At 46.7% G+C, this 21678-nt stretch overlaps 6 protein-coding genes across 6 annotated transcripts; 5 read left to right on the top strand and 1 right to left on the bottom strand.

The window, feature by feature from the left end:
- Positions 1-1213: 1213 nt before the first annotated feature.
- On the top strand, positions 1214-2766 carry N7509_000035 (uncharacterized protein; the record flags this gene model as incomplete). Its single annotated transcript, XM_056624682.1, has 2 exons — positions 1214-2562; positions 2649-2766. 2 exons carry the CDS (start codon positions 1214-1216, stop codon positions 2764-2766), a joined length of 1467 nt encoding a protein of 488 aa, XP_056494783.1.
- An 830-nt stretch (positions 2767-3596) lies between these two features.
- On the bottom strand, positions 3597-4589 carry N7509_000034 (uncharacterized protein; the record flags this gene model as incomplete). Its single annotated transcript, XM_056624681.1, has 1 exon — positions 3597-4589. One exon carries the CDS (start codon positions 4587-4589, stop codon positions 3597-3599), a length of 993 nt encoding a protein of 330 aa, XP_056494782.1.
- Positions 4590-5317: 728 nt separating this feature from the next.
- N7509_000033 (67 kDa myosin-cross-reactive antigen family protein) lies at positions 5318-5749 on the top strand (the record flags this gene model as incomplete). The annotated part of the gene is made up of 1 exon (XM_056624680.1): positions 5318-5749. One exon carries the CDS (start codon positions 5318-5320, stop codon positions 5747-5749), a length of 432 nt encoding a protein of 143 aa, XP_056494781.1.
- A 3636-nt stretch (positions 5750-9385) lies between these two features.
- On the top strand, positions 9386-9979 carry N7509_000032 (uncharacterized protein; the record flags this gene model as incomplete). Its single annotated transcript, XM_056624679.1, has 1 exon — positions 9386-9979. The coding sequence occupies one exon, from the start codon at positions 9386-9388 to the stop codon at positions 9977-9979; it is 594 nt and encodes a 197-aa protein (XP_056494780.1).
- A 461-nt stretch (positions 9980-10440) lies between these two features.
- On the top strand, positions 10441-12684 carry N7509_000031 (uncharacterized protein; the record flags this gene model as incomplete). The annotated part of the gene is made up of 1 exon (XM_056624678.1): positions 10441-12684. One exon carries the CDS (start codon positions 10441-10443, stop codon positions 12682-12684), a length of 2244 nt encoding a protein of 747 aa, XP_056494779.1.
- A 6400-nt stretch (positions 12685-19084) lies between these two features.
- Positions 19085-21678, top strand: N7509_000030 (uncharacterized protein; the record flags this gene model as incomplete). The annotated part of the gene is made up of 4 exons (XM_056624677.1): positions 19085-19175; positions 19232-19382; positions 19430-20015; positions 20083-21678. The coding sequence occupies 4 exons, from the start codon at positions 19085-19087 to the stop codon at positions 21676-21678; spliced, it is 2424 nt and encodes an 807-aa protein (XP_056494778.1).

Genomic DNA, 21678 nt, shown 5'->3' with positions numbered 1-21678 from the left:
GTTGGTTACCCAGGAACCCATGTTTCCTTGTGTTTTGTATGGTAAATTGGTGCAACTCGCAATCTCGGTGTAATAACCACCGAGTATGGTCATATTCCGAGGGGATTTCAACCTGCCCTCGAACGCATGTTTTCTATTTCAATCAATCATTCTTTTGATCCTGAATTGGTTCCGCTTGATCTCATTTGTCCTGAATGCATACTAGTCCATACGCTTTTAGCTTCTTCTGACATATTCCTTATCATGTGAAATGAAGTCGCAGTAAATCAGCATCGCTAGGAACTGCCAGGAAACTTGTATTCACGATACATTGAGTTACTGTAACGAAAAATTATCGTCTTGTAGCATTTTCCAACCCATGCTTGTCTCTTGGGAGTCCTGATTTGTTGATCCAGAGTGAGGAGGGATGCGTTCTTGAGTCTTGAATAGCCTTCATTTTCTGGCGCACTCTCTTCCCGGCACTCTCAAGGGCAGCTCTTTAATTGTGATCTCTACAGTGATCTGGACCATCATGGCATTGAAAAACACTTAGTGGACGCTCTCTTAGTGGACGCTCTCTGGAATATGCTGCTCGTTTTCCTGATGGTACCCTCGTTCGCTGAAATAGCGTATTTCCAGTAGGGCCACGACGATGCCATGGCCAGTGGCTTTCATTCAAAAGAGGTTCACTCTCCCCTCGTATGCCGCCCTCCAAGGTGAATGGTAATTGAAGATCCCGCGTAGTATGAATGTTTCATCAATTTATGCAATCGCTGCTGGAGGCTGCTTTTAGCTCTCTTCCTGATCCAGGCCCGAACCAACCTGACTACCTGGACCGAGTCGTTTTCTTGTTTGATCTCTCGGCACCTCACACTTCCTGTTCTCATCCACAGGCATCGAATTTGGGGCCCTTAGTCCCGAATGAATGTTCTCATTTAATCTGGTGCCAACTGGCAAGGAGATAAATAGGGGTAAGACATCCATAGAATTCAGGGAATCAGACCTTTGCCCTCAATCCGAATCCTCCATATTGGAATCAATCCAACCCTTCTCCCCAGCGATTATTTCAACCAAAGTCATCGCCGCCGCCATGCTTTTGATCGCGATCACGTGACATTATGGATGTATACGTGATCGACTCGTCATCAGCATTGCCACTTGACAGGGATGTCAAAACACGGCATGTGCAAATTTGGATTTGAAACATCTCAGTATTCCAAGTCGCTATATCACAATGAAGTACAATCAGTGCTTCTTGCCTAACGGGCAGCGGATCAATGTGAACCCATCATTTGGCGGGTTTAAATTTGCTGTCGATGACGACAGCCTTTACGGCTCCTTTCCACCAGGGTGGTCGATATCTCTCTATACCGAGAACTTAGATGAGGGAAAGCCATCCATCAACGAGGACAGTCAGTCTCCAATCAGTCATGACTCTCCGTTTACAAAACCGACTCTCCTTGGCGATGTATTACACCTTTCTTCAATGTCAACGCCATCAATTAACGACACGAAGCCTGAGAGCGCTGTTACCAGACAAGTGGCCATGATATTATTTGCCACCTTTCTCTGGTATTTCCAAGAACCTGCACCAAACCGGCATGTACCCACGTCCAAAGGAAATGACATACCAGAAATAGCCAGAGCTACAGGAGAGTGGAGGCTAAGAGTTAAAGGAGATGGCCTTCTTAGCGGGAAACACCGAATGCAAAAACTCGAGAGAATGGGCCTAATTGCGACTGCCGATCCTTCAGTGGGTTCGCAAGAGAATCCAGAGACATTTTACGAGATGTTCATTAGTCAAAGAGCGTTCTGGCAATTGGATCCTTCGATCTATCTCTTTACTCTAACCCCGCCCCGCTTTCCTGACATCGATGAGACCCGGGATTATCTCCCATCATTGGATTCTTTTGGAATTGGGTTCCCCTTTGGCGCTGGGCCCCATACTTCCGGTTCCCTCATGCCATCATACTACCCTCCTATCCCACTTCAGTATATATTTACCGACGGCCTTCGCCATCCAATCCGTCCTAGAGCTCCACGGCAAGGGGAGGTGTTTTACACCAGGTTCGTTCCCAGCCGTAGTCAAAACCTGACTCTCCGCATACCTGTGGTCCCGATGAAAGGCTCATTGAGGACATATTCCGCAACAGAACAACCAAGCAATTGGAATGGCCCGGATCTACGCCTTGACTCTGAACTTATAAATGACTTGAAGTTGCTTCACCGATGGATGAACCACTATCCAACCAACACAAGCTTGATCCAGACGGATTCTTTAGATGCCCAGATGGAAAATCTCAAGACTTGCATGTCAAGCAAATCATCTTTTCCTGCACTAGCATATTGGGGCTCGACCGCAATTGGCTATTTGGAAATATTCTGGGTCCTCGAAGATCGCCTTGGTCGGTTGCGGGGCAATATAGGGGACTGGGATAGAGGTGTCCGGTTCTTCATTGGGAACAACGACTTTAATGACCTGAAGAACCTGGCGCTCTTCTTGAGCTCTGTGGTTCATTACTGCTGGCTATGCGATCAGAGAACCTATTCCGTCTTGGTAGAGGTTGGAGCAGACAATGAAAGGTACGTCTACAGGGTAATGGGCCTTCCAATAAATTTCCAATTTGGCAATCCCAATTTTGTTAAGTTAGTACTGATTTATGCAACAGGTTCATTTCAGGTCTACAAAACATCGGTTTCTTCAGAGAAAGCGAAGTGTATATTTCCCATGAGCATGCCGTCGTCATGAAAATTAAGCGCAGTTTGTGGGTTGCGCCTATTAACTGAAATTGTCGATCTGGGAAGTGGTATTTTACCACTACAGACAGGTTGATTCAGCGGCCACCCCAATTCCCCATACGTTTTGTATGGTAAATCAGGTCAATGCGCAATACCTGAGTTGTAACATGCCAATACAGTGGAATTTCATAAGTTTGCGGGTCCTCTCGATTATGTAATATTCTGCCAGTATCTGACGTGGGGAAAGCGGAAGCTTTACATCTTGACCGCGTTGATTTTTCCCTCGGAATTTAATAATGGCATGGGACCAATGAACGTCAATTCGGCTACGCAAAAGTCAACATTGAACGCTGAAATTTCAATCGCAACCAAGGCGAACCGCACTATCCAATGTTTCTAACATAACCTAGAAAACGCCCGATACCCAATTGCCTCAACGCCAACCGGATTCTTTCTATATTATTTCATAAATAGGCATTGCTTTCTTCATATCATCCATCTAACCCCGAATATCGTCTGCGAAACATCGAGTAATACCCACATTTACTCTCTTGCTGATGAAGAACTCTGGGTCTTGATCCTTGTAGACCTGCTCAAGGCCAAGACCATTCTCGAGCATCACGTCACAGATTTGTCGAAATGCAGCCTTGAGGGTATATTAGTGACATTTGACACCTACCGCTTACCGTATTCCTTGACGGCTTCGTCCCTAGATCCGGGAATCTCGAGTGTGCTTAAGGTCTTTAAGTCAATAGCCGCCTTAGTAGCCGAGATATCCAACCATGGGGCGGAAGACTGCAAGGCCAGAGCATTGATGCGACGGGAACTTCGAACGAAGAACGAAGTTAGGTGGTGCATTCAGTAGCATGTCGGCCTTGTTAGGAGGTTCTGGGGAAGAAAGAAGAGATATATGAAATCTCCCAAAGAGTCGTCGCAACAATATTAGCAAGGTTCTCTCCAGAGTGGCTGCCTGTGATTTCAACAAACTCAATACAAGCTTGATGTTGCTGGAAAGCAGATGACATCCAGTGAGCATTGATTACTAGCATTGGTAATGAGTTCTGGCTTGTCCAGCCATCAAGAGACAACGCGATTGAGGATGCCGAAGCCATCAAGATTCGAAGTTCACCGTCAATAGCATCAAGCCGAAGATTTAATCGGCGCGAAACAGTGTCCGCACTTGGTATAGACGCCTCAAAGTCTACAGACCTCAGCATGGTCTTAAACGAAGGCTGCTCGACGCATGTAAACGGCTGACAGGTAGATATAATCCAATCTAAGATAGCCTCTTCGAATGGGGGCTTTTTTTCTTTGGCAATCCATGAGCTTAACGGCCCTTGGCGCTCTGATTGACCGTCCTGGAAGAGCTTGTGGGTCTGCTGCAGGTGCTGTTTCAACGCTGTAGTTGAAGATCGTAGTTTTGATGCAAATCGAAAGAACCGACATGTAGATGGTGATACAATACACCGATGTTTAAGCTCGGGCCGGTCTTTATCTCCTAATCTCCACGTACCAGATTCAGGTGTTGTTTGGTAGTATTTCCACACCCAGCTACGCTCTTTCAACCTCGTCCCGTCTCTCTGCTTGATTTCGACACCCTCGATCTCGCATTCAACCTGAGATACTGATTGTGAAGGGCCTATATCCGTATCAAGATTCGATAAGCTGATAGAAACGTTGCTGGGAGCGGTCGGAGAGGTTGAAACCGGAGTAGTTGGTGAGTTGAGGGCGGACCGGACCGCCGTCTTTTTTCGAGGTCGTGGAAGTGGGGTATCCTCTGCAAGGAGGCCATATTTATGAAGCGCAGCATAATCGCGTTTATTCTTCCTGGTGTTAGGACAGTCGAATGTGGTTGCAAGTGGAGATGTCATCTGTAACCTGATATTAGTATACATATCACGCTTGTGTCATAATCCATCGCTTACTTTGGAGCACCAGATAGGATGGTTTTAAGTAGCTTTTGACCAAGATTTGGATGTTGTTCTTGGTAAAAGCACGTCCGCGCCGAGACGCGTTCTTTTAGGATCTCCGCTAACCCGATTAGACTATCTATTCACTCTACATTGTATATAACGTGCAACTACTGATATTTTGACTTCATATCTTAATACGGTCTATAAGCTGATGCAATTTGAAACAACCCAGAGAACAGATAGGATTACAGATTTGTTGGGCGATCTTGGAGGGTAAATATTTTGGATAAAGGGTTGGGGCGAAAATTGGTATCTATTGCTACTGCTCTAAAGCTTGTTCAATCAAAGCGCTCTGACAGCGTAGCTACCTTTGAGCTTGTTAATTGACTAATTATTAAACTAAATACTGCATGTGATGTCGATTGCTGACCATCGTGTAGAACAACAGATATGGTACGATAAAGTCGGACGTGATTTACCGCTTTCCAAATAAGGGTTTAGTACAAAAAGTTCGCGAACTCCGAATCGAATTCGAATCGGTCTTCAATTCGAGGTCGTACGAACCGTTATTTTCAATATTAATTCGATTCGTGCGGAGCGGTATATGCCATTTGCAACTCTTAAGGCAACACGGCGGGTGCAGGTCGTAGTCTGCTTGTGAATGGGAACCTCAAGCCTGGGCACTGATGTTTCAGGAATCGGTGTGGGGTTTACCTGCGGTGGCGCATGCCCTAGGTTTCTTGAACATTGTAAGTGGCCAGAATGCCGTGCAGGAGGGTGCGGAGAAAATTGACGGTTCGGGGGTTGATTACGTCAGTGACGTCAATGGCCGCTTAGGACTAGTTAATGCCAGTCGCCACAAGTCGATCACCACAACTGGGGAAACCTTTGTGACAATCAACGAATTTATCATAATGACCCGCAAAAATCTGTCTGATGAAGACCGAAATCAACGGGAACTTGGGAACGTTAATGTCTGGGTACTCGGCTCGAGTATTGGCTCCTTGGCTTCTGCAGTTTTCTTGATTCGGGATGCAAAAATACCTGCTCCTCAGATTCATCTCTTAGAGTCCCGGGAGCACCAGCAGATGGACTGCCCACCACAGGTGATGCGGTGAGCGGTTATGACCACCGATCTTCATGCCTGCCTATTGTTTGCGACAAATATACCGAGTACCTACTTTCTTTAGTTCCTTCGGCCGCTCGTTCAGAACAGACAGCACTACGGCTCCGCACAAATCGAATCGAATCGAACTTTGGCCAAATTCGATTCGATTCGAATTAATATCGAAAATATCAGTTCGTACGAATTCGATTTGAAGACCGATTCGAATTCGATTCGAAGTTCGCGAACTTTTTGTGCTAAACCCTGATTTGGAAAGCGGTCAATCACGTCCTACTATATCGTACTATATCTGTTGTTCTACAAGATGGTGACCAATCGATATCACATACAGTAGGTAGTTTAATAGCTAGCTAATTAAGAAAATCAGCGATAGCTCCATTTAAGCTGACAGAAATTGAGCAATTTGGCTTCGGGTTGAACAAGCTGGAGCGCAGCATCAGCAGATATAAATTTTCGCCTTAACCCTAGCCAAGATATATACAGTCAACTCTCACTTATTGCACACCCGCTCTTAGCACACTCCCGCTTATAGCACACAATTCGCTTGGATGGGCCCACTTTTTCTTGATTTTACATACAAAACTCCCACTTTTAGCACACTCACCCTTTGCACACAATTTTCATCCTATAACGTAATCCACGGCCGAGCTGCGCACACGGTCGGCCTGCGCACCCCATCGAAAATCGCGTCTTCCAGCCACTCTGCCTAGTTCAATTACCCACCATGCCACCAATTCGCACTGAATCTTCGCAGAAATCGGCCAATCAAGAGGGCAGGATCTTATTAGCCCTATCCGATATCAAAAATGAACGTATCATATCTCTTCGCGCAGCAGCAAGGCTATATGATATACCCGAATCAACACTCCGCAGTCGCGCAAAGGGTATATCATCACGCGTCGATATACGCCCAAACGGCTATAAATTGACCCAACTTGAAGAGGATTCGCTTACTGAATGGATACTCTCTATGGATTCGCGTGGAGCAGCCCCTAGGCCCTCTACTGTACGAGAGATGGCCGATATTCTTCTTGCAGCGCGTGGAACAACCCCCCCCATTGACTGTTGGTGTTAATTGGGCGTCAACCTTTGTTAAACGACGCGATGAGCTTCGAACACGCTTCTCGCGACGATATGACTATCAGCGTGCTCTTAACGAGGATCCAAAGGCTATACGAGAGTGGTTTTTGATGGTACAACGTACGATTGAGGAGAACGGTATCCAACCGGAGGATATCTATAACTTTGATGAAACTGGCTTCGCAATGGGCCTTATATCAGCACAGAAGGTAGTAACGCGAGCAGAATACTACGGTCGGCGATCAATCCTACAGCCAGGAAATCGTGAATGGGTTACTGCGATTGAAACGATATGCGCTGATGGCTATTCGCTACCGCCGTGTATTATCTTTAAAGGCCAGGTTTATATTGCTGGTTGGTTTGAATCAAATCTCCCTAGGGATTGGCGAATTGAGGTTTCGAATAACGGCTGGACTACTGATGAGATCGGCCTACGTTGGCTACAAAAGATCTTTATTCCATACACTAATTCGCGCGTACGAGGGCGATTTCGTCTCTTGATCCTCGACGGACATGGTAGCCACCTTACACCTCAATTCGATCAAATCTGCTCTGAAAACGATATTATACCACTCTGTATGCCTTCACATTCATCGCATCTTCTACAACCGCTTGATGTTGGGTGTTTTGCTGTTTTAAAGCGTGCGTACGGTCGATTTGTGAGCGATTTAGCCCGAACTGGCTATAATCATATCGACAAGCTTGATTTTCTAGCAGATTATCCTCGCGCACGACTAGAAGCTTTCCAGCTAAATATCGTACAAAGCAGCTTTGCAGCTTCTGGTATAGTACCAGTTAATGCAGAAAGGGTACTTTCTAAGCTTAATATCTCTATCCGAACACCTACACCACCAAGCAGCAGACCAAACAGCAGATCTAGCCAATTCACACCAAAAACACCTAGAACAGCGATTCAGCTAGAAAAGCAAGCTTCTATGCTTAAAGAGCTATTAAACCAGCGATCACACAGCCCGCCTACACCATCAAAAATCATGCTTGATCAGATTATCAAGGGCCACTGTATAGCGCTACACAACACTGCGCTACTAGCAAAGGAGAACTCCAATCTACGCGCAGCGAATGAAAAGAAACGTCAAAAGCGCACTCGATCGACTAGGCAGATTACTCATGAGGGGGGCCTATCGATCGAAGAGGGCCTACAGCTAGCTCAGCAGCCAATTCAGCCGGTAGAAGCTAATGAGGTGGTATCGCATGAACAGGGTAATTTGCCTACTCAGCAGGATCAGCCACGCAGGAGGGCTCTGCCTACCTGTAGTGGATGTGGAGGAAAAGGCCACAAGATTAATCAATGTAAAAAACGCTAGATTAGTATTAATTAATGTGTTTCGGTTGCGATATTCTGTTTTAAAACTATATCATAGGGGTGGGTGCGCAGGCCGACCGTGTGCGCAGCTCGGCCGTGGATTACGTTATTTGCTGAGTCATCCGCTTAGTCAGTCACATCGACCAATCAGAATGCCTGAAATCTCCTATCTTCCACCTCTTCCAACTGTCAGACCAGCTACACAAGCTGCTCTACCACCAGCAAAGCGTGCTCGATTAGGCATATCAGATGCCCAAAAGCAGGCATTACGTGCCTTCTGGTCTAATTCGAGCCCTAGACCAACCCAATCCGCGTGTGTAGATTGGTTTTTGTCCCAATTTAAACATAAGATTAATCGTACAACGGTCTCAAGAATTCTATCATCTCAATATGATTATCTTGATATAGGGCTTACTAAGGCAAATTCACGATTTTCTTCATCTTTCTGGCCTATTCTAGACCAGAAGCTTTCGAATTGGGTGAATAAGCATATTGAATCAGGGTTTCCAATCACTGGTCCTTTGATCCAGATCAAAGCAAACGAGCTTTGGTCTCAGATCCCTGAATATCGAGATCAACAAAAACCTGCTTTCTCAGAGGGTTGGCTTACGCGCTTCAAAAACCGGCATAATCTTCGATATCATACTTTCCATGGAGAAGCTGCTTCAGTCCCATCTTCTGTACACAATCATATAGAAGAAATTCGTACGATATGCGATCAATATGAACCATCTGAGATATATAATATGGATGAAACTGGCCTATTCTGGAGGCAGATGCCAAATGGGGGTCTTTCCCATGGAAAAATTGCTGGAAAGAAGAAAGATAAGACTAGAATATCTCTTGTCGTTACAACAAATGCAGATGGATCAGACCGATTACCTTTATGGTTAATTGGAACTGCAAAAAACACCACGTGCGCTCCGGGGAGTTAATTTCCAAGCTCTAGGATGTGTCTGGCGTTGGAACAAGAAGGCATGGATGCGTCAAGACATTATGAGGGAATGGTTATATGCTTTTTATAGGCGTATTCCTATACATAAGAAAGCATTATTGCTTTTGGATAATGCCTCTCCACATATTGCTGGTCTGAAGTCTATCTCACCACCTGCTCATATTAGGGTTCTTTTTTTCCCAGCAAACGCAACTTCTATATATCAACCTCTAGATCAAGGGATTATTCAAAATTTGAAGCACTATTATCGGAAGAAATAGATGCGCTGGATGATTGCTATCCTTGATCGAGGTCTTGATCCACAAGATCGTATGAATATATCTTATACACTCTTTTGGTTAACCCAGGTTTGGAAGAGCTCAATATCAGATCAAACGATTAAGAATTGCTTCAAAAAAAGTACTTTAATACGTTCTGAAGATGAGACCAAAGCTATCCCAGATGAGATAGAAGCTGGTTTTCAACTAATTCCTGAGCCAGGGTTAACTAGTGAGGTTCAAGCTCTATATAATGAAGCAGTTGAGAAGCTTGGTCATGATGATATTATACCATTTGATCAATTTTTGAACCCTATAGAGGAAGATATTATATATGAAGATGAGACTGATGGGCAAGATATATATTGTGATATAGAGAGCTCGGAAGCACAAGATATTGAAGAAAATGGGCCTCCACCAGAGATTCTGTCCAATTCTGATATAATGGGTCATCTACAGGATATATTACTATGGGTTGGAAGCAAGGAAAAGAGCACATCAGACCATATACGTCAGGTTGAGAGCTTAATCAGCGAGTTTGGCAGGATTCAGGTCGAGGAGAAGCGTCAGGTGACCCTAGAGGATATGGGATGGAAGCCTAAATAGGCAATGGGGCTAAGGGCTAGCTAATTTATTGATTATGTCATCCTCTCACTTATTGCACCTCCCGCTTATTGCACATGATTTTCCTTGGATAGGAGGGTGTGCAATAAGTGAGAGTTGACTGTAGTTCTACTCCCAAGATCGCTCAACAAGTCCGCAATCTTATCTGTGATCAGTTTTATTTCAAATAATACTAGCTCATAGACCGTATTAAGATACGTGTAGTCTATCGATATGGATTCAAAATATCAATAGTTGCACGTTGAATACAATGTAGTGTAAATGGATAGTCTAATCGGGCTAGCGGAGATTGTACAAGCACGCGTCTCCGCGCGGACGTGCTTTTACCAAGAACAACATCCAAATCTTGGTCAAAAGCTACTTAAAACCATCCTATCTGGTGCTCCAAAGTAAGCGATGGATTATGACACAAGCGTGATATGTATACTAATATCAGGTTACAGATGACATCTCCACTTGCAACCACATTCGACTGTCCTAACACCAGGAAGAATAAACGCGATTATGCTGCGCTTCATAAATATGGCCTCCTTGAAGAGGATATCCCACTTCCGCGACCTCGAAAAAAGACGGTGGTCCGGTCTGCTCTTAACTCACCAAATACTCCGGTTTCAACCTCTCTGACCTCTCCGAATGCTCCCAGCAACGTTTCTATCAGCTTATCGAATCTTGACACGGATATAGGCCCTTCACAATCAATATCTCAGGTTGAATGCGAGACTGAGTGTGTCGAAATCAAGCAGAGAGACGGTATTAGGTTGAAAGAGCGTAGCTGGGTGTGGAAATACTACCAAACAACGACTGAATCTGGTACGTGGAGATTAGGAGATAAGGAGCGGCCCGAGCTTAAACATCGGTGTATTGTATCACCATCTACATGTCGATTCTTCCGATTTGCATCGAAACTACGATCTTCAACCACAGCGTTGAAACAGCACCTGCAGCAGACCCACAAGCTCTTCCAGGACGGTCAATCAGAGCGCCAAGGGCCGTTAAGCTCATGGATTGCCAAAGAAAAAAAGCCCCCATTCGAAGAGGCTATCTTAGATTGGATTATATCTACCTGTCAGCCGTTTACATGTGTCGAGCAACCTTCATTCAAGGCTATGCTGAGTTCCATGGACTTTGAGGAGTCTATACCAGGTGCGGACACGGTTTCGCGCCGATTAAATCTCCGGATTGATGCTCTTGACAGTGAACTCCGAATCTTGATGGCTTCAGCGCCCTCAATCGCGCTATCTCTGGATGGCTGGACAAGCCAGAATTCATTACCAATGCTAGCAATCAATGCTCACTGGATGTCACCTACTTTCCAGCAACATCGAGCTTGTATTGAGTTTGTTGAGATCACAGGCAGCCATTCTGGAGAGAACCTTGCTAATATTGTTGCGACGGTTCTTGAGAGATTTCATATATCTGATATAGTTATGACCATTACAGCTGACAACGCATCTAACAATGATACACTACACCGATGTCTTTTCCAAAGGCTATGTCAGCGGTACGATGAGTACCTGGCCGAAACTGTTATTCGAGAAGGGACGATGAAGTTCACCCAGAACTCCCAAATCCGCTGCTTTGCTCACATTCTCAATCTGGTTATGAAAAAAGTATTGAGGTCGTTACGCGTCAGTTCACATAGGGAAGCTTGTGACTTCCTTGATGATGTCACTAAGAGGAGCTGGAAGACAATGACTGTTCCTACTTCCCCGATTGCAAAGCTTCGGCTACTTGTCCTTTGGATTGCGCGATCTCCGCAGCGAATACAGAAGTGGGATAATCGGCCTGGCTGTACAAAAGCCATTCACTACGAAGTTGATACTCGATGGAACTCTACTTTTGTTATGATTGAGAGAGCTGAAGAGTGTCGCCGGCAGCTCGAAGATACAGTCAACGATGAGCCAGATATTGAAGCCTTACGCCTCACACCTAACGATTGGAGACACCTCTCAGATATCAAGAAAATCTTGGCTCCCTTCAACGAATATACTGAGTACGTCTCTCGGGATAGCCCCTCGATTCATATGGCAGCGCGGATGTTTGAAAAGCTCTGTTCTATACTCTTGGCTATTAAGGAACGGCGAGGCAATTGGCAGAATGTCTCGCCAGCTCTAACTGTTCCTATCTCTGATGATATCACACTTCTGGAGCACTACCACGACTACGTCAAAGATAACGACATATACTATATCGCAAGTGTTCTGGACCCTCGAATCAAGACCAAGTGGCTCAGAACTCTGCCAGATGGAGAGAGGATTATCAACCGAATCAGAGAGTTCCTCAAAAAAGCATATCCCACTCCGAAACAGCCTATATCGACTGCTCTAAACACCAGCTACAAGAGCTTCGAATATAGATTTCTGGAAGCCTTTCAGCCCACACAGTATAACGTCGCTGAGTCTGATATCGACCAGTATTTCGATAGCCCTACAATCAGCACTGGCTTCGATATAAGTCAGAGCCAGACTGAATTTATACGAAACTGGTGGAAGATCAACAAGCTTGAATTTACCTGTATGGCTAAGGTAGCACAAGATCACCTTGCTATACCAGCAGCAGAGGTGGATATCGAGAGATTATTCAATAATGGGAGAGATGTGCTTGGAATTCGACGTTTCTCCATGAAAGGAAAGACGCTTGGGACATTATTAAGGCTGAAAGATGCTGAACGTTGGAAGTCTGAATAGTTACATAGTTGTAGGTTTTACAGCGTAGAATAAAAAAATCATGAACCGTACCTAGAACCACCTTCTACGTGCAAATCCAATGGATACAGTGGCCAGGGTTGTTGAGGTTATGGCTGTCCGCATGAGCAAACCCCTACTTGAATGATGTTACTAGGTATTAGTTCGCGAACCTGTTCGAAATTCGCGAATTTTGACGATTCGAGTCGCCTATAGATTCGAAGCCCGAAACCCAAGGTTCGAATTCGATTCGATTCGCTGAAATCCGCGAACTTCGAACAGTTCGAAAATTCGTGCGGAGCGGTATTCATGTTTCACCATTTGACTAGTGCACCGTATGGGTCTGCTCAAGACCAATCGCTTCAGGCGCTCGGAGTTTCCTGCACTTTTCACGGAAGCCTAGTCGTAAGGTGGGATTCGGGGAATTATGAGTTGATAGCCGAAAATAGTTGATCGGAATGTGAAGGGATCAGATTCCATTTGCGATCCTCTTGCTCGGTTGTTAATTTCAGTATCGACGGACTTATTGATGAAAACCTTCCACTATTGCATATAGACTTATTGCGGATCTTCGAACTACCATCATGAATCAGAGTACACTACTCAAATATAATTGGAAAATATTATTGAAACAACCTTTCCTGTCCCCAATCAAATTAGTCGTCAGGCTTTCCTTGTCTCGTTGTAGTACTGTAGTAACCATCTTCCCGTATCCACTTAGTTCCCAGGAGATCGATGTAAGTATTGCTATACGCAAAGACGAGGTCGATAGCAGAAAAAATTGTTCAGCGAAAACATAATCGACCTAGTGACTCACTAACTATACAAGGGACTCTGTCGTGGAATGGGGCTGCGCGAATCAGTGCCTCGCCGTACCATAGCTTAGATCTACTTGATCTTGTGTAGGTGTGGCGCAGTTTCTCCGATATGTGAAGTAGGCAATGAAGAGCCCTGCGGTTGGGCTGGTTGAGATCTAGGGTCGCAATATAGGATGGTGTCTGCCTGTCTTTGATGAGGTGTTCGTTGCGTGGAGTGACGGGCTCATCACCGTTGAGAAGAAATGATTTGACCTCGTCGCCTCACCCGTCGCATTAAAGGGCGGACCCACGGTGGTGAATGGTAATAACCGTCGTCGGTTCTTTTCTGCGGCATCCACACTGTTGAAACCATGCGAACAGCCAGAAAATATTTTTCATGTTCTTGATCACCAGGAACAAAATGCAATGTCTCTGAGAGCTGCTTTGAACCAATGATGAAATGTTGAATCAGTCATTATTGAAGAGTAGTTTGTGTTTGAGCCCTCACAATTCACAATGATCATCGCATCGAGATAGGCAGAACGACGGCCTGCAATGCTATAAATACCCGATCCGTCGCCAGCAGAACAGTCGTTCAAAGCATCTTTGTCACCCGGGTCAAAGAACATCGAACGTAGTTCGTGTCTGCGGCTAATCTTTGGTATGGATTGACCTTCAAAACATGCAACTAAGTGAGCTGACCTCTTACATTGCAATAGCCTAACCTTTCTTAATCAAGTCTTCGAAAAAGTGAGTGTAGATGCCCAGTCATTTGAAATCATCCTAACGCGGAGGATGCTCAATATTAGCCCCGCCTCCGCTATTTCTCTGAGAATCCATTGAGCGAACCTTTCAGGATCCCGAATGGTCCAAGCTGCGAGCACAGTGAGTTACAAGTTGCCTTCATGAACTGCCTACTGATGACTGATGATAAATAGATGTCATCCTTTATACAGTCCCCTCTAGCGGACAGAAATAAGTGACAACGTAAGTTTAAAGACTGCAGCAATTTTCAAGGCAGATATGACGTGCTGGCGACCCCTTTATAGGATGGCGAACTTTCTATCGCGAGTCGTTCAATGTCTTGTAAGTCCCCCTAGTGCTTTGTCCCTGCCCATTCCCAACGCCCAGTACTGCATTTTCAATCTCAAGATGACCGCTATCCGCTCGTGGCTCTTCGTTCTTCAGAAAATATCGCTGATGATTCTTTTTCGTCATAGGGCGAGCTCCAATTTTACACTCGACCTGACCGAGCTATGTTCCCCCCCTCGTGCTCAAAACTAAACCAGCTGCAACAACCCGATGGGCCAAGCCACTGAATCTCACTACGCTTGCGCCTTTGTTGTCTCTGAAGACGTGGTTGACACGGCCACTAGGCCTGGCGGATTGAGCGGACCCAATTCAGAAAGGCTTGATGTCCTCTGGTTAGCCATACGGTAACAGTCCAAAGTGTTTTCATTCGTCTCTTCAGCTTTGCCCTGCCCGGACAAAGGTTGACACTCAATGTCTTAGTAACTCGCAATATTCTGACGGCTATGAACCCCCTGCCCCACATCCGATCCGATGGCTTGTCGGTGGCCATGAGACGGCCTCACTGTTGACCGAGCGAGCCATCAGAGCATCCGCGACAACGAAGAGAAGCCGAGAATCGACGGCCACAGAAAAAGACAACTATTTCCCCGAGGAGCATCAATCAGCAAATTGAAACGAGCTATTGGCAATAGTCTAAAGGCCAGATATTTCAACCACTGAATCAGCTGAGCAAGTGATAAGACAGGCCGTGGCTTAGATCTACCCTAGATCCCTCGCCGCGAGAGCAGTCATTTTCAGGTCAGGTCGAAGTTTGTCGTAAAAAAATACCATGAATCTCTTGTCTAGTGGTGCTTTGCCCTGACACGGTTGAAGATTTGCCCAGAGCCGTGCATTGGCAGGTATGGCTACATCCATTCTCCGTGGTGCAAAGTGATCCCAGGCCCTCGTGCCCGTGGGATCGAGCTGACGCCTGTTACCTCGTCTCTAGCTTGCCTATGCTGATGCCCGACTATATCTACGGCAAGTCTATACCACCTTCGGCCACCAGAAATCATGTTAACATAGAGGGGCAGTGAGAGACAGCCCTAATTCAGCCGTTCTGACGAGTCCGATCGAGAAAGTTCATTATAGCTGGTTGGGGACCTCATCTAGGCCGCGAGCAAGGTTAGTTGGGAACGACTGTCTTGCACCAGCTGCTGATAGTTGGTGCTAGATTAGGTATATCCAGCGGCAAATTGCTTTAACCCTGGCCCAATGCAGGCAGCGATTCGAAGCTGGCAAGTACGCTCTCGTCATCAGCGAAGAATTTGGGCAACCAACCGACCATATGGCCAAATCACTGATATGAAGATGGCTGTTTTCTCCCAATGTGGCCGCGGGCCGATCGAATGCTCCCTCCTCGATGTCATGATCGAACGCCATGAACTCATCAGCAGAAGCAGCCTCGTAAACTATGGCCAGTCGATTGCTGCAACGGTTACAACTGCTCAATCATTACTCGAAATTTGCCAGGTCGGTTTGTGATAACTCGTGGATAAGACGTAATTGTTGACTTCGAAAGTAGCAGTCATATTTCTGTCAGTGGGAATGTCACGTGTGCCCGACGCGAGACGCTGCGACGCGTCAGGCACGGCCTCGTCGCCTCTAGTCTACCGCCGAGTGCTGCCTTAGGTCGGTATTTTCAAATGACTACAGAAAACATTTCATAATCACGAGGCCCAAGAGATAAGAACGTATGCAAGACAAGCCGGAAAAACAAGCGGGTTGTGAATACAACGATGAAATGCATAGACGGGTACCGTCTTTCTGATGAATGGTCATTCAAATGCACCCTACGTGAATCGAACCCGGTTCGTTATTAAGAAGCAAGCGTGACGTTTTCGACTAGACCACGCGAGCAGACGCGCTGGTGGCGCGAAAATTGCCTCACTATATCCACCATCTTTTTGGAATATCATAGCCACCGTTTAGTCTCGACCATTATCCAGCTATATTACCTCTTTGAGCTCCACAAGTCTCTCATTTGGCCATGCCAATGGAAGATGATATTCGAAAAAAGGGCCAGAAGAATGGGCTTTAATCGCTGACATTCTGATGGTTTTTTCCAATTCTACTGCCACAATGTACGTGCGCGTCCGGGGATATATATTACGCACATAATGAATGATCATTTATCGACATTACAGTACGTTGCGAAACCGGTGCAACAACCTCCACTCTCCGAGAGACTTTCTAGACTCACCGCCAAGAGGCACTAGAGCACTTTAAGAATAGTTCCGGAATATAAATCTTCCTGTATCAGTCTCGATACTGTTATTTACTTTCATTAAATACGGTGCCTTGTCTCGTAATTGTATTGGCGACCCAGGGGAACTAGAATTTTCCAAGGAAATGCAAACATATCAAACACTAGATTTGGGGATTGCCTCGAGAACCTGGCAACCTGGACACTTCCCTCTGCCACTCCTATGTCCAAGTGACGGGCTGGGGGTCTTACTCGGCACCGGAACTTGCAAAGAGTAGCTTGCATTACTTGCTTACTATCCTGTCCTTACAGACTACTCATGAACTTGCTTATCATAATACTCAGCCTGTCAGCCACTGCCTTTTCATCTTGACACTGTAACATACTAGGTCGAAGCTAACACACGACCATGTTAATAGACTCCTCAGTGGCATCTTCTGCTTCGGGGGATGACTTACACTCCTTTCAACGATGATAATGATGATGATGATGCTTACCGACCTGAACTGCCTAATCAATGGGAACGGACTCCCTCGTATGCCCCCACCCCTGGTTACCCGGACCGCGAATGGACACCATCAGTAATCTGCCGTTCACCCGATCTTGAGAACATAGTTGGTCAATATTCACCTTCTTTGCATCTACATTCAATCGACCAGCAGGGTTTTGATCCTATTGTTGAACGTGCGGATGGGAGTGCTTGGGATGAACAATCTCCGGAATGTATCCACTACCAGATCGAGTGGAGGGTCAAATTGAACAATCGAGTGGTGGTCAAGGATACCAAACAGGACCTGACTCAACCGCCTAGATCCTACTGGGAACAGATAAAAGAGGACGCTTGTAACATTCTACGACGGAAGACAGCCCGTGGCCGACGGGTGAGACTGGATGATACTGACATGGTGTTATCGGTGAACTCCCAACGGAACATTGACAAACATTTTGAAGGTACTAGTGTTGATTGGACAGTGGTAGAGAAACAGCTACTAGCGTGGGCGTATCTTTTCCGACGTGGCAAGAAGATCCGACTTCAGATATCGATCAACTACATAGAGGATAGTGGACCTCTTCCCTCCAGAACAGATAAGAGAGGAAAGTCGTCGGTGACCACACGGATGCTCGCCGACCGAGACGCTCAGATCGACGCGGAGCAGGTCTCCGGCCAACATTCCGTCTGGCGTGATGTGTATCGTGTCATGCGATGTCCTGGGCCTCCATGTCGCCACGAAGGACAATATTGCTGGCAAGATCCAGAGGGAAAGAGGCACCACAGATTAAGGACACATCATCTGAAGGCCCTCATCAAATATGTGGAGCAAGGTGGAGTTCTCAAAACCCACGCTGATGTCCCCGATAGTGTTCGCGAGCAGCTCTATGCCGAGGAGAACCAGCGTCTGGACAAAAAAAAGGAACCTGCGGAGAATGCTACAATGGGTTCAATGTGTCCTCCCATCAATATCACTGTCCTCCCGGCAGCATCATCTCAGCAATCGATATATCCTCCTGCTAATGACTCCATGCCCACCGGCCCCGGTTGTACAGAATCAATCATGGTTGACGGCCTCTTAGATGTCGCCGTGGATGAATACACTGAATGGCAGCAATCCCGGGTGAGCAATGAGACTTTCAGGGAGAACATCAACAAAGCACGCGATGTGACCCTCGAAAACTGTCTCGACCTCATGCAGATCTATGAGGATCAAGACCCAGGTTTCTTTGTCAAGCACGGCGTGAAAGTAGGTGCCGCCCGGCGATTCGTTCGTGACATCGGTCTTTGGGTGAAACGACGCAAAGAACCGACTTGTAACGAAAACATTCCTTTAGTCTAGATATTTTATGTACTGTGATTTGACAATCAGCCTACACTGGTATGACATGCTGCATTTATCCTTTTGCATGGGTTCGTAATGAACTGTAATTCCGTTCGGCGATCAGATTCCCATACCAAAGTAGGTAAGGCCGCTTGAAAGTCCTTTCCAAATACGCTGGCACGGTACAGTATCATGGTAGGGAGGATATTGTCGGATTTTAACGAATGTCATTATTGTGAGTAGAGTTTGTCCGCCACTTAATGAGGTCAATATTGTTTCAGCTTTAACTCCCACTGGACGTCAGACCTTCTGGGACCAGTCCTCGCATCAATTTTTGGACGTATCAACCTTGACGTTGGTCCTGCAAACGAGGCAAAGAGGCGCTTGTAGTTATAAACTTGGCTTAGCGATTTAGGGTCACATGATGGTGAGGCTGAGGACTGCCCCACTTTCAGCTCGTGGGAGTCCAGCAAGGATGACTATCACAAACCACACACGAGGCACTTTACTTCATCATGACATCGATATCATTTGGGGACAGAAATCGTGGACTCCAGGTTGGGCAGAGCAGTGGCTCGATCCACGCTGAAATTCATCTGCCTCCAGGTTAGAAAACTCAACCAAGATCAAGGCCGCCTGACTAATAACCGCTGCTCCTGTAGAGCGACTAGAAACTCCGCCGAACCCATTATCAACTGTCCCATTCGCACGCGATCCAGACTTCGTCTATCGTAGGTCCCTGCTTCAGTCGATTCACGAGAAAATCTCGATCCCAGGATCGAGAATAGCCCTAGTCGGCCTCGGCGGTGTCGGGTAAGTGGGAAGCGACCAGTTCGTGTCCCGTAGCTCACAAGTGAGAGGAAATCGCAACTTGCCATCGAATACTCGTATCAGATCCGATCAGAGTCACCAGAGACATGGGTTATCTGGGTCCACGCAAGCAATGAGGCCCGATTCGAGCAAAGTTTCCGAGACATCGCCGACCAGCTAAAGATCCCTACTCGTCAAGATCCTAAATCCAACATATATAAACTGGTCGAAAACTGGCTGCAGGATGAGAACAAGGGAAAATGGATTTGTATCCTTGATAATGCGGATGATGACAAGTTCCTTTGTTCGCCTCCGGCAGCTAGGAAAGGGTCTTTAATGAAAGCGCCACCAAACGCCTCAACGAAACCTCTTTTAGAATACGTTCCCAGATGTCGGAATGGATCTATAATCATCACAAGTCGAAGCAGAGAGGCTGCGCTCAGGATGGTCAAGCATAAGGACCTTATTGACGTAAACCCGATGGCAAGGTCTGAGGCACTAGAGCTTCTTCAGAAGACTCTTGATCAACCCGAGGAAAGCCAAGAGAGCCAACAGTTAGTGGAAGAACTCGAGTTTATGCCGCTTGCAATAGCCCAGGCCGCATGCTATATTCGAAATCGGGCGCCTCGCTATTCAGTATCACAATACCTGAGAGACTTTCAGAAGAGCGATAGCGAAGCGATAAAGCTTCTCAAAAGAAGAGGCCGGTCACCTTGACCGGGATTGGGAAGCAAAGAACTCAATTCTAGTGACTTGGCAAATATCATTTAACTATATTCGCGACGAAAAGCCATCTGCAGCGGAACTACTTTCTCTTATGAGCTTTTTCGATCGACAAGGCATACCGGAGAGTGTTATCCGCCAGCCACCGGCTAGCTGCACCTCAAGGACAGAACTCTTCGACAACTCTTGTGACGGGGAAACATCTGAATCCGACGGAGGTCTGGAATTTGAAGATGATGTTACAACTTTACGGAATTACTCATTCATATCTATTAGCGAGAATGGGACTTCCTTTGCTATGCATCGACTAGTGCAACTGACTACGCGCGCATGGCTGAAATCTCATGGAGAAACAGAACGGTGGAGGGAAACATTTATCGCTAATGTGTACGGAGAGTTCCCTACGGGTCGATATGAAAATTGGGGGAAGTGCCGGTCTCTCTATCCTCACGTTCGGTCAGCGATGTCTCAACGGCCAGAATCACGAGAGTCTCTCTTGAGATGGGCCACGCTACTTTATAGAGGCGCATGGTATGCGTCAGAAAGCGGCCATATTGCGGATGTAAGGGAAATGGCATCGAAATCGCAAAAGCATAGAGTCGAACTGCTAGGTGCGGAGGATGACGAGGCCCTTGCGAGTACGGCGATGTTGGCTGAAGCCTATTCACTAGAAGGCCGATGGGAGGAGGCGGAACAGCTCTTCGTGCAGGTCATGGAGACTCGCAAGACGAAGCTCGGCGTGGACCATCCCGACACGCTGACGAGTATGGCCAACCTGGCATCGACGTATAGGAACCAGGGCCGATGGGATGAGGCTGAACAGCTCAACATGCAGGTCATGGAGACTCGCAAGATGAAGCTCGGTGTGGACCATCCCGACACGCTGACGAGTATGGCCAACCTGGCATCGACGTATTGGAACCAGGGCCGATGGGAGGAGGCTGAACAGCTCAACATGCAGGTCATAGAGGCAAGGAAGACGAAGCTCGGCGTGGACCATCCCGACACGCTGACGAGTATGGCCAACCTGGCATCGACGTATAGGAACCAGGGCCGATGGGATGAGGCGGAACAGCTCGACGTGCAGGTCATGGAGACTCGCAAGACGAAGCTCGGTGTGGACCATCCCGACACGCTGACGAGTATGGCCAACCTGGCATCGACGTATTGGAACCAGGGCCGATGGGAGGCGGTGGAACAGCTCGACGTGCAGGTCATGGAGACTCGCAAGACGAAGCTCGGCGTGGACCATCCTGACACGCTGACGAGTATGGCCAACCTGGCATCGACGTATAGGAGCCAGGGCCGATGGGAGGAGGCGGAACAGCTCTTCGTGCAGGTCATGGAGACTCGCAAGATGAAGCTCGGCGTGGACCATCCTGACACGCTGACGAGTATGGCCAACCTCGCTTCCACCTGGAAATCCTTAGGGTATAATACCCAAGCTCTCGAGTTACTACGAGATTGCCTGGCCAGGCAGCAGCAAATACTTGGGAGCAATCATCACCATACCATATCCGGTTCTCAAACCTTGCTGGAGTGGGAAACAGAGATGTTGGATATTGGTAATAAATGA

The sequence above is a fragment of the Penicillium cosmopolitanum genome, assembly GCF_028827165.1.
Source record: "Penicillium cosmopolitanum strain IBT 29677 chromosome Unknown utg000001l:1.0-706529.0:1.0-706990.0, whole genome shotgun sequence".
Classification (NCBI taxonomy): Eukaryota; Fungi; Ascomycota; class Eurotiomycetes; order Eurotiales; family Aspergillaceae; genus Penicillium; species Penicillium cosmopolitanum.
This window is presented reverse-complemented; position numbering and strand designations above follow the sequence as displayed.